Raw genomic sequence first — 11041 nt, 5'->3', positions numbered from 1 at the left:
CTTGGAGCAGTGCTTATGCAAGAAGGAAGAGTTGTTTCCTATGCCTCACGACAACTTAAGCCTCATGAGTTGAATTATGCCACGCATGATTTGGAGTTAGCAGCCATAGTGCATGCATTGAAGACCTGGAGACATTTTATCATTGGAAACCATTATGAGGTGTACACGGATCACAAGAGTTTGAAGTATATTTTCACGCAGAAGGAGTTGAATCTCAGGCAAAGGAGATGGTTGGAGCTCATAAAGGATTATGATATGAGATTGCATTATCACCCTGGAAAGGCTAACGTAGTAGCTGATGAGTTGAGCCGTAAAAGCCATGTCAACAGTTTAATGACGGGAGATTTACCAAGAGAGTTAGCCGAGAATCTTCGTGAGCTGTGTTTGCAGATAGTCCCGAGAGGCTATATAGCAGCATTGGAGATTCAGTCTACTTTGATGGATAAGATCAGAGAAGCCCAGAAGAATGACAAGGAGATCACTTCTATTAAGGAGAAAATGAGCAAGGGAAAAGCTAAAGGATTCATGAGGATGAGCACGATACCTTATGGTTTGAAGACCGTGTTTATGTGCCTAATGATTCGGAGATCAGGAAGTTAATTCTGCAAGAGGCCCATGATTCACCCTATTCGATTCACCCAGGAAATACCAAGATGTATTTGGATTTGAAGGATACTTTTTGGTGAACCGGAATGAAGAAGGATATTGCGGAGTATGTAGCAGTTTGCGATGTATGTCAAAGAGTAAAGGCAGAGCATCAGAAGCCAGCAGGATTGCTACAGCCATTGCCAATACCCGAATGGAAGTGGAATAAGTTAGGCATGGATTTTATTACAGGATTGCCCAGAACTCGTTCAGGCTATGACTCGATTTGGGTTGTAGTCGATCGTTTGACAAAGGTAGCTCATTTCATTCCAGTGAAAACTACCTATACCAGTGCTAAGTTAGCAAAGATATACATGACCAGGATCGTATGTCTGCATGGAGTTCCAAGGAGCATCGTATTAGATAGAGGAATCCAGTTTACCTCAAAGTTCTGGAATCAGTTGCATGAAACTTTGGGTACCAGGCTAGATTTCAGTACAACTTTCCATCCACAGACAGATGGACAGACCGAGAGAGTCAATCAGATTTTGGAGGATATGCTGAGAGCTTGTGCACTAGATTATGGATCTAGTTGGGACGAGAATTTGCCATATGCAGAGTTCTCCTATAACAACAGTTATCAATCCAGTTTGAAGATGGCCCCTTTCGAAGCCTTGTATGGAAGGAGGTGCAGGACCCCATTGTCGTGGGATGAAGTTGGAGACCGTCAGTTGTTTGGACCGGATCTGATTAAGGAGTCTGAATAGAAAGTAAAATTGATTCGCGATAGGCTCAAGGTAGCCCAGTCCAGGCAGAAGAGCTACGCAGATTCAAAACGCAAGGAGACAGTTTACGAAGTCGGAGATCGAGTCTATCTTCGAGTATCTCCACTTCGAGGAGTTAAGCGCTTTGGAGTTAAGGGAAATTTAGCGCCACGTTTTGTAGGACCATACAAGGTTTTGGAGCATATGGGAGAAGTAGCCTACAAGTTGGAATTGCCCGAAGGATTGTCAGGAGATCACGATGTATTCCATGTTTCTCAGTTGAAGAAGTGCCACACGGAGATGGCTGATATACCGCTAAGAGATACAGTACCGCTGGAAGCGATTCAGTTGGATGGTGATTTGACCTATGAGGAGAAACCAGTCAAGATTCTTGAGTATGCCAGCCGAGTCACCCGCAACAAGGTTATCAAGTTTTGCAAAGTTCAGTGGAGCCACCACACGGAGGACGAAGCCACCAGGGAATGAGAGGAAGAATTGCTGAAGGACCACCCTCACCTATTTTCTAGCCAACCAGAATCTCGAGGGCGAGATTCATCTTAAGGGGGGTAGGTTTGTAACATCCCAAATTTCCAATTTGGAATGTTATACACTAGATCATCATTGCATATCATATTTTATTGCATTTTGGTTGATCCTAGAAATTCTACGCAACTCAAGGACCCTCGGAGAGAGTTGGGGATTTCGTTATTTTCATATTTGAGTTTTCTCAAATTTTGAAAATAGGATTATTTGATTTTATTTATTTTATCTTCAATTATTTCTATTATCAAAATATGAGAGAGGGAATAAAATGACTTTTCAAAAATAAAGAAATATTGAGGATTTAATAATAAAATCAAATAAGATTTTATTTTGGTTTTATTTGCTATTTTATTTGAATTTAGGAAACATGCGCGTTTTTCAAAATTGCATTTAGACCCCAATAAATGTTCATCCTGTGCGGCTTGATTTTAGAAGCCGGGGAAAATTTATTTCGGGATTTTTGGAGTCCGTTTAGTATTCCTTTTGTTTTTTCTGAGAGTAATATTTAAAAAAAACGCACGAACTGACCTACGTGCAGTATCCAGCCCGGACTCCTCCGGGGGGAGGCTTTATATAGCGCGACCCCGGGCCGAGCCAGCCCAAAGCCACGCCCCGCCGCCCCAAACCCTAAGCCGCCGCCGCCCTAAGCCGCCACCGCCAGCCGTCGCCGCTGTCGAAGCCGCCGCCGCCGCCGCTGCGCGCCGCCCGCCGCCGCCATTTTTTTTAGAAAAACCGTTCGGTTTTTCCGTTGGTTTTTTTCGGTTTTTTAGATCCGTTTTTTTGTTAGATCCGTTTTTTCGGTTTAGTTTATTTAGCGAGTGTTCGCTCGTTCGTTCGTTTTAACGAACGCGTTCATCGTTTAGATCCAGATAACGAGCGTTCGTTCGTTAATCTGTTCGTCGTTTTTCTTTTCTCGGATTAAATCCGTGATTTTTCTGATCGCGATTTCTAATCCGATTTTCGTTCTAGTATAACTTTCCGCTCGTTTATCGGAATCAGGCGATTCAAGCGCCTGGAGTTTCGTCTCGAAACCCTCTTTCCGTTTAACCAACTCAAACAAGTTTTTGCCTCTGTAAAATTTGACCTAGATCCAGAATAGTAAACGAAGCTTGTTTCTTTTGCCATTTGTCTTTCGTTCCTTCGTTCGATTTGGTTCTTTTTGCCAACCGAAGTCTTAAGTTGAACTTTCTGGTTAGATCTCTTATTTCAGTTTTACCTGTGCATTAGTGGAGTTCTTATTGTATGCTTGTTTGTTTACGATAGAGTACCCAGAGTGCGCCGCTTGCTACTTCGAATCGCTAGGTTTTGCGGATCATCAGCAAGGCAAGTAACATTTTGATCATACCTCCTACTACCTAGTTTTTATTGCATTTAGATCAGCCCTCACACATTGCATGATTAGGGTCTAACTAAATTGTGGGTTTGGGAAGTAGATGAGGTAGTACCTATCACCTGTTTTATTATCAAACCTTTGGGAGTTACTTCTAAGTTTGCTTATGCCATGCTATGCTAGTAGACGTGGATTGGGTGAGTGAAATCCATGACAGATGTGAGTTTATTAAATTAATGGTTTATCTAAGGTGGCAACTTAAACACACATCTGGGTGGACTGAGGCACCTGGGTATTCCAGCGATTGCCTGTTTTCTTTTGGACTGCCACCCAGGCTCAAAGGGATCATGAGATTATTCATACTAGAAACTTTCGTGTGCAGCCACAAGCTACTATGGGCTCTAGCATAGTTGACTAAGTTGTGCGAACTCTTACAGTGGTAGACTAGCAGATGTAAGGGAAAGTAGGTGTAACGGTCTACCCGATCGTAAGGTATTAGCGCTTCTGAAAGACTATGTCGCGGTCATCCGTTTCTCAAACACCATGTAGTGCGAGAATCCCAATGGAGGTGATCGAGTCTTATGGGGAAAAGTGCGCAAACCTCTGCACAGTGTATAAACCAATCATGGTTAGCCGTGTCCCCGGTTATGGACATCTTGAGTATCTAGTACTTGGATTATCATGTGAATCTCATCATGTTACTCTAATTAATTTGTTGGGTTTGTTTAATGATGATGTTTAATTGGGATTGAGAGGGTGTCTACACTCTCAATGTTTAACAACCACCTTGACAGTTAAATAAAATTTATTCCTTTGCAGTAGGGAAAAATTGACTTTACGCAAAACTGTAACCATAGAGCTTTTCATCAACCAAATATGCATGTAGTATAGCTTTATTTTTCCATTATTCTCTATGTGTTACCTTGCCAGCATATTCCATGTGCTGACCCATTTCGGGCTGCAACGTTCATGTTGCAGACTTCTCAGACGACGAGTAAGGTGTTTTTAGGTCGTGGTTCTATACTCAGTGATGCCGTTGGAGTTGATGGACTCACTTATCTTCCAAGCCTTCCGCTGTTATCGTTATTAGATGGCCTTAAGCCATATTTATTGTAATAGTTCTTTTTTGAGACACTCGATGTAATAAGTGTGTGATTGCTACTCTGTTATAAATCCTTCAAGTACTGTGTGGTGTCAGCATTACTGATCCAGGGATGACACCGGAGCACAAAGATTGGACCGTTTGAGGTCTGGTCGCTACAAGATGGTATTAGAGCACACGCTGACTGTAGGACATGACCACTAAGCTAAAGCCATAGATCACTACTCACTCTTCTCATTCTGACTCCTCATCTTTTCTACTCTTTTAGGATGGGGATGCAAGGAACAAGTTCACGCAACCGGATGACACCGGAGCACAGAGATTGGACCGTTTGAGGTCTGGTCGCTACACTTCTGATCCAAATGATATGCCTTTTTCTACTTTGATTGAGAATAATAATGAATCTATGAATGTGATTTTTGTTAGTAGGAATAATTTTGATAACAACGCGTATAGAGGAAACTTTAATCCTAGGCCGTTCCCTAGTAATTCCTCTAATAATTATGGTAATTCCTACAACAATTCTTATGAAAATTTTAATAAGATGCCCTCTGAATTTTAGACTAGTGTTAAGGAGTTTATAAATTCGCAAAATAATTTCAATGCTTTGCTTGAAGAAAAATTGCTTAAGGTTGATGAATTGGCTAGGAACGTTGATAGAATTTCTCTTGATGTTGATTCTTTGAAACTTAGATCTATTCCACCGAAGCATGATATTAATGAGTCTCTCAAAGCCATGATAATTTCCATCGACGAGTGTAAAGAAAAAACCGCTAGGATGCATGCTAAAAAAGATTACTTTGTGAAAGCTTGTTCTTCTAATTTTTATGAGAACTAGTTGACCCGTTGCGCCAAATGGCGCAGAGACCCGCTAAACCCATGTTCGCGATGAAAATAGTTTCCTTCAGTAAGGACAGGCGATGTATATACTTATTGTAGTTCGGTAGTAGAAAGTCATATCTTAATCCATATGCGCCTTGAAAAAAACATGGTTTAGTTGATTTCGTTGTGGACAAGCACATGTGGTAACAAATTTAATCTCTTTTAATAAAAAGGAATGCTGTCTTGCTGTCTACAATGAGATGTACTTCCTCCGTTCCTCTATCTAAGGTGTGATTTTTTGGGCATGGTGACCAAGACAACAAATTATAGATACATTAGTACAAAATTGCCCTTGTCAAATTTGTTGATTACTCAATACCAATCAGGGGAGACATACTTTCCTCTTTTTTATAAAGAAAGATACAGACAATCAGGAGAAAGATACTTTACTCTTTTCTACATAGGTAAAAAAAGGATTATGACGAATTAGAGAAATGTACCTTACATTGTAGAAATTTATCAAAAAAACAAATACACCTTATATAAAGGATCGAAGGGAGTACGTACATATTACAATTTGATAGTACAGACTCATTCAAAACCATGTGTGTTGAAAATATGAGTATTTTTTAGACAATCTTTTGTTTGAGCAAGCAAGTACGGTAAGAATTTACATCCCTATGTAAAAACAATACATTCTTTTTGCTTAATAAGAATATACATATACCTAACACCATGTATAAACCACATAAGAAGCCCCTTTTAAAAAAAGTGTTTCTGTAAAAGAAATGTGTTTGAAAAAAAGACTGTTTCTATGCCACTTAGACGCATGTCTATTCGGATGTAGTCGCATGGTACTCAATTCGGCCCACAAAGTGTTTTCTTCGGCCGACCCGCTTGAAGCACAATATGAAAATACAGGGAGTAGAAAATAATTAGACAAACAACATAAGAAAGCTAGATCTAATGTGTACAACTTAGAAGCTCTCTTGCTCCTCTTAAGAACTTAAAAGCTCCTTTCTTTTCTTTTCGTTTCTTCTCTTTTCTTTTCTCAACAATACGTGTTGGGAGACCAGCTCATGAACAGAAAGCATTCCACCCAGGATGCACATACTTAATATGGTTCGGCTCATAACATAGCTGACATTCATTGTTTCAATAGTGCTTTGGCAGATGCAGTACAACCAAATTCTCTACTTTTTAATGTCCAATTACATAAAAAGTTGTGCAGCCATACCCAGACAGATGAACTCGGTTTAACGGTAGACGAAGATCAGAACTTCTAGGACTGATAGACGATGCAGATATAGGCATAACATCATGGCTCCGCTTTTGTGGTAGCATGCTGGAGAGACCTAGCTAAGATACTATGCAGACTACAATGAAATAACTTCATTATAAACATATGTTCTCAGACTGGTCCTTGCTTTGAAAAGAGAAGCAAGAAAAGGATTATATTCAAACACATGTCCAACCTGCAGGCAAACTACACTTGCACAGAGATACCTAGCTAAGATACTATGTAGCTGCAGTGAAAGAACTTCATTATAAACATATGTTCCCAGCCTGGTCCTTGCTTTGGAAAGAGAAGCAAAAAAGAAAAGGATTATGCAATAGACACACCAAACACCAAGGCAATGCACAATATTCACTGATTTTACTCATATTTTCTGACGACGCATCTAAACTGGCCCTAAACATTATATTATTTAACGATAATGAAAGGAACTTCTTAAGGCACTCAGTCCTAGGTTATGATTCTACCACCTACCATTTTTACACTCTGTAAAATGACCATGTCAGTACTGATTTTATATGAAGCTACAAAGAGATAATAATAATAATAATAATAGCGACATTGATGAAAACTGAAATCACAATATATATAAAAATGGGTGTCACACCTTCCTTGTTACGTCGTGGCAGTAGTACCTGACCTCTATTCTAATAAAATCATATTATAACAATTTGCATATAGAGAATTATATATTGTGTGTGTGTGACCTCTGTTATAATAGAATTATATATATGCTTCACCCAATGTGCCTACAGTTTTTAGAATGTAAATTTTCCCATGTTTTGAGAAACCATTTTAGGACTGCAAGAATTATCAGGGCAGTCTATTCTATGCGATTCAGTCAAGGTGTTGGTATCAATTACGATAACAGCAATGATACATGTGTGTGCCATATCCACTGTGAAATGAACTGAAGTACTCGGGCCCCAATATTTCATACTGAAAATCAGTAGAAACTAAAAAGAATAAATTGTAATTAGTTTTGGTAGAAACATATTTCACATTATTTTTAATTAAGCGGAGCAGGGGAATTTCCTCAATGAGATGGGCCGGTGTGTTCAGAAGCAATTGTGATCCGCAGAAACATCTAAACTGTCAGGATGCCGACAACATAGAGCAATGGAATAAATGCTCACAAATGAAATGACGGTGAAGGGGATATGAATCTTGGCTCTGGATTGACCAAAGTAAATGGGATAAGCTCACCTTGCCGCATAGACAACGGACGCCCAACTTCAAGAAAAAAGGCGAGTACGCCTAAACATAGCAAGGCATCCGGATGTCTAAAATGCACCTCACCTACTGGATTCACCCTCGCCTCAATGAAAGAAATATAGCCCAACTCAACCCTAAATATGAAGCAAAAATACATAATGAAACATGTTGAACCTGCAATGAATGAATGAATTGTTTGAACCTACACTGGATAGCTCATGTCCAATTGTCCATCCATCCGTACGCTACTTTCTCATCAGAACGTCAATCCCAAATATCTTCTGCTGGAAATATAACTTTATATTAGTCAGCTGAAACAACACCTTAACTATCCAAGGGGTTTCCTAATACGCAACACTCTCTTAGAACATTTGAGGAACAAATCAAGGGAGATTTTCAAATCAGCATTACATGTGTAAAGTCATAATCTCTGAACATAATAGATAGCGTAGTAGAAAATTTGAAAAGCGCAAAAGTAGATATTAAAGATAGCACCATCAGCACTAATGTATCTAAAAGTGCACTGATGCCTAGTATGTAAAGTGACCTAGAAAAACTCCAGCACATAAAAGATGTGACAAAATAAAGGGGAAACAACAATCCTCCTCAAGAAATAGTGCTGATAGGTAGACATATTCCTTTTCATGTACTGTGGTGCAAGAGTTGCAGAAGAAATCAGGCTCACCTATCTTGGAAGGGTCCGATTGCTCTAGGGAAATCAAGCCACAATATCTCCGGCCACAGAACCAAAACAATATGCCCTATCTTCATTTTCAGACTTCCAGTCACAGGAAACTGTATGGGCCAAAAATAATCTTCAGAGAACATAGCAAATAATAAATAAGCAAAAGGATCATCCCTGGAAATGCAATACATGTTGCAAAACAGTCAAGATCGTCTGAAAATATACACATCTTACCCTGCTGCTTGTACTCCTCGACGACTTGCTCCTTCTTCCTGTCGTTGGCCGTGTCCCCTCCCCTGCAGCCATACCCCATTGCGGAGGAGTGCCGCTGCTTGCACTCCTCGATGGCATGCTCCTTCTTGCTATTGTTATCCACCTCTCACCCCCTGCAGCTCCACCCCAAAAAGCGCAAGGTCACAATTTATATTTAGAGCTATTTGAAAAGTTTTGGTCCCAAATTCGTTTTCACTTTTAGTCCCAACAAAAATATAGATCTGCTCTGTAACTAATTTACATGACATGACGATGGCATCAATACATATCCATCCATTACAACATGAACATTTATATTTATTCTGCGGAAAACAACTGGACATATAAGGGAATATACTAAACCGAAACGAAAAAAAACATGGCAATCTCTTTGCATAATCTAGAATGCAAAAAGGCATAGCTCCCAACTCTTTGCATAATCTAGCTTGATACATGTTAGCTTTTCCATCACCAGAGAATACTAAAACTAAATGCAATTTCATGATCACAAAAGTATATTTATGTAGCAGGAACATATACCATAATAACTTCAATAATAGGATTGGTAGCTAATCACATTACAGCTAACGGCAGCTATCCAGTTGCTTCAATAATAGGACTGGTAAACATGTGACCAATAACAATACTTCAAACTAATTTAAGATGACTACCTCTATGAAGTCTGGGGTTAATCCACATAAATAAATTACAGAAAATCCTATACTTCATGGGGTGGAGAACAAACCAAACCTACCGTAGAGTCCTTTCCAGCTGGATCTGGCATTGCTAGCCATCTGGGAGGCGCATCCATTGGCATAGGGTAGCAGGACGACAGCTCCTGGCCGTCCAGCTATCTGCCTAGAGGAAGATGGCATACTTTCCTCTGCTCCATGGAAGCCATCGACGTGATGAACAGCAAGTCGAAAAGGAACTGTAAAAGGAAGGAATCTAGGGGGAAGTCAGCGCCAAATAAGATCAACAATGAAGAAATCCTCCATTGTTTGCCCACGAATTAGAACAGACAAGAGGGGAAATCAACAGAAAACAAATCACACGGGAGAGAGGAGAAAGGTAGTCGAGCCTACCTTGGTGTTGTGTATCGTGGCATCGAGCAAGAGCGGCTGGCTCCATGGCGTCAAAAGATCTGCAGCCGGGATGAGACGAGGATACGCCGCAAGACTCCCTCTTCCCCTTCCCGTGTGAACTTCTTCTTGCACTCCCTCGATTCACATCTTCTCCTGCTCCCTCTCACTCGTTGCCCTCCATCTCCGGCGGATCCATGGCGGTGGAAGCTGGTGGGGCGAGGTGAGATGGCGGCAGTCCAGCAATCTTGTCACTCAGCAGGGGCCGATACATGACGCAGCCTCAAATCAAGCGCCGCCGCCGTCGCCCTTCGCCTGCAGGTCGATGACGCCGTCGCCCTTCGCCTCCGCTGCCCGCACGTCTCGGGTCCATTCAGGGATGAGCGGGAAGGGGGCTGGATGAGATGTGGGAGGGGGCGCGAGAGGATGGAGGAGGAGGGCAGCTGCGGGGTCGGGGGAAAGGGATGCGGGCGACTGCGGAGGAGCCGCTGTGGGGTTTGGTGTGGTGGTGACGATGGGTGCAGTGCCTCCTGAGGCGCTCGCGTCAGCCACAGAAAGACAGATGACTGCTCACATATGACCACGCGCTTGCAACATACTAATTGGAGTTGCACCTGTTCGGAACACCCACAAGTAACATGCAGAACTATAGAAGCAAATGGGCCACAAGTTAGCCAAACGTGAGAACAAAGCAGAAGTAACATTTCTTACCACGCGGTCAACTGATCCAACATCCAGCAGCGGAAGTCAAAGCCCATCCGATGGCCACGAACGCGCCAATCCGGGGGAGCTTCGTGGAGGAGGGTCGGCTAGCATCCTTATAGGTTTAAATAAAGATGAAGATCTAAAAGTTATTGATGTGTCTCCTATTAAATCTTTGTTTGGCAATATGAATCTTGATAATGAGGGGACTGATGAGCCACCTTTACCTAGAAGGCGTTCCAAAAATTTGGAGTTTTTAGATCTTGATGCGAAATTTGGTAAAAGTGGGATTGAAGAAGTTAAAACTTTAGATATCAATGAACCCACTATTTTGGATTTCAAGGAATTTAATTATGATAATTGATCTTTGATAGATTGTATTTCCTTGTTGCAATCCGTGCTAAATTCTTCTCATGCTTATAGTCAAAATAAAGTTTTTACTAAACATATCGTTGATGCTTTGATGTAATCTTATGGAAAAAAAACTTGAGTTGAAAGTTTCTATCGCTAGAAAAATTTATGATGAGTGGGAACCTACTATTAAAATTAAAATTAAAGATTATGAATGTTATGCTTTATGTGATTTGGGCGCTAGTGTTTCCACGATCCCAAAAACTTTGTGTGATTTGCTAGGATTCCGTGAATTTGATGATTGTTCTTTG

The 11041-nt window shown here is 40.9% G+C and overlaps 1 protein-coding gene across 8 annotated transcripts; it reads right to left on the bottom strand.

The window, feature by feature from the left end:
- Positions 1–6226: 6226 nt before the first annotated feature.
- Positions 6227–10237, bottom strand: LOC123152058 (uncharacterized). 8 transcript variants are annotated; one of them, XR_006476005.1, is made up of 6 exons: positions 9681–10237; positions 9350–9526; positions 8578–8729; positions 8344–8453; positions 7865–7942; positions 6227–7792 (listed from the first exon to the last, which is right to left on the bottom strand). XR_006476005.1 is itself a non-coding variant. In XM_044571666.1 (5 exons), exons 1-5 carry the CDS (start codon positions 9724–9726, stop codon positions 7915–7917), a joined length of 513 nt encoding a protein of 170 aa, XP_044427601.1. In that variant the 5' UTR covers positions 9727–10237; the 3' UTR covers positions 6227–7914. The 8 variants fall into 8 exon arrangements, 3 of the variants coding, with proteins under 3 accessions (XP_044427601.1, XP_044427602.1, XP_044427603.1); XR_006476008.1 differs by having other exon boundaries at positions 7865–7939; positions 8344–8473; positions 9350–9543; positions 9681–10236; XR_006476006.1 differs by having other exon boundaries at positions 7865–7939; positions 9681–10236.
- Between the last annotated feature and the right edge of the window lie 804 nt (positions 10238–11041).

Source organism: Triticum aestivum, chromosome 7A (assembly GCF_018294505.1).
Source record: "Triticum aestivum cultivar Chinese Spring chromosome 7A, IWGSC CS RefSeq v2.1, whole genome shotgun sequence".
NCBI lineage: Eukaryota > Viridiplantae > Streptophyta > Magnoliopsida > Poales > Poaceae > Triticum > Triticum aestivum.
The sequence above is the reverse complement of the archived record's forward strand: the minus strand, read 5'-3'. Positions and strand labels throughout refer to the sequence as shown.

Bases quoted from the DNA above. Each gene is read 5' to 3' on its own strand.
- LOC123152058 (XM_044571666.1), bottom strand. From the start codon at position 9,726: ATGGAGCCAGCCGCTCTTGCTCGATGCCACGATACACAACACCAAG. The intron at 8,730-9,349 runs GTAGGTTTGGTT...GTGGAGCTGCAG, and splicing joins CAGCTGGAAAGGACTCTACG to GGGGTGAGAGGTGGATAACA. The intron at 8,454-8,577 runs GTAAGATGTGTA...TGGCCCATACAG, and splicing joins CGAGGAGTACAAGCAGCAGG to TTTCCTGTGACTGGAAGTCT.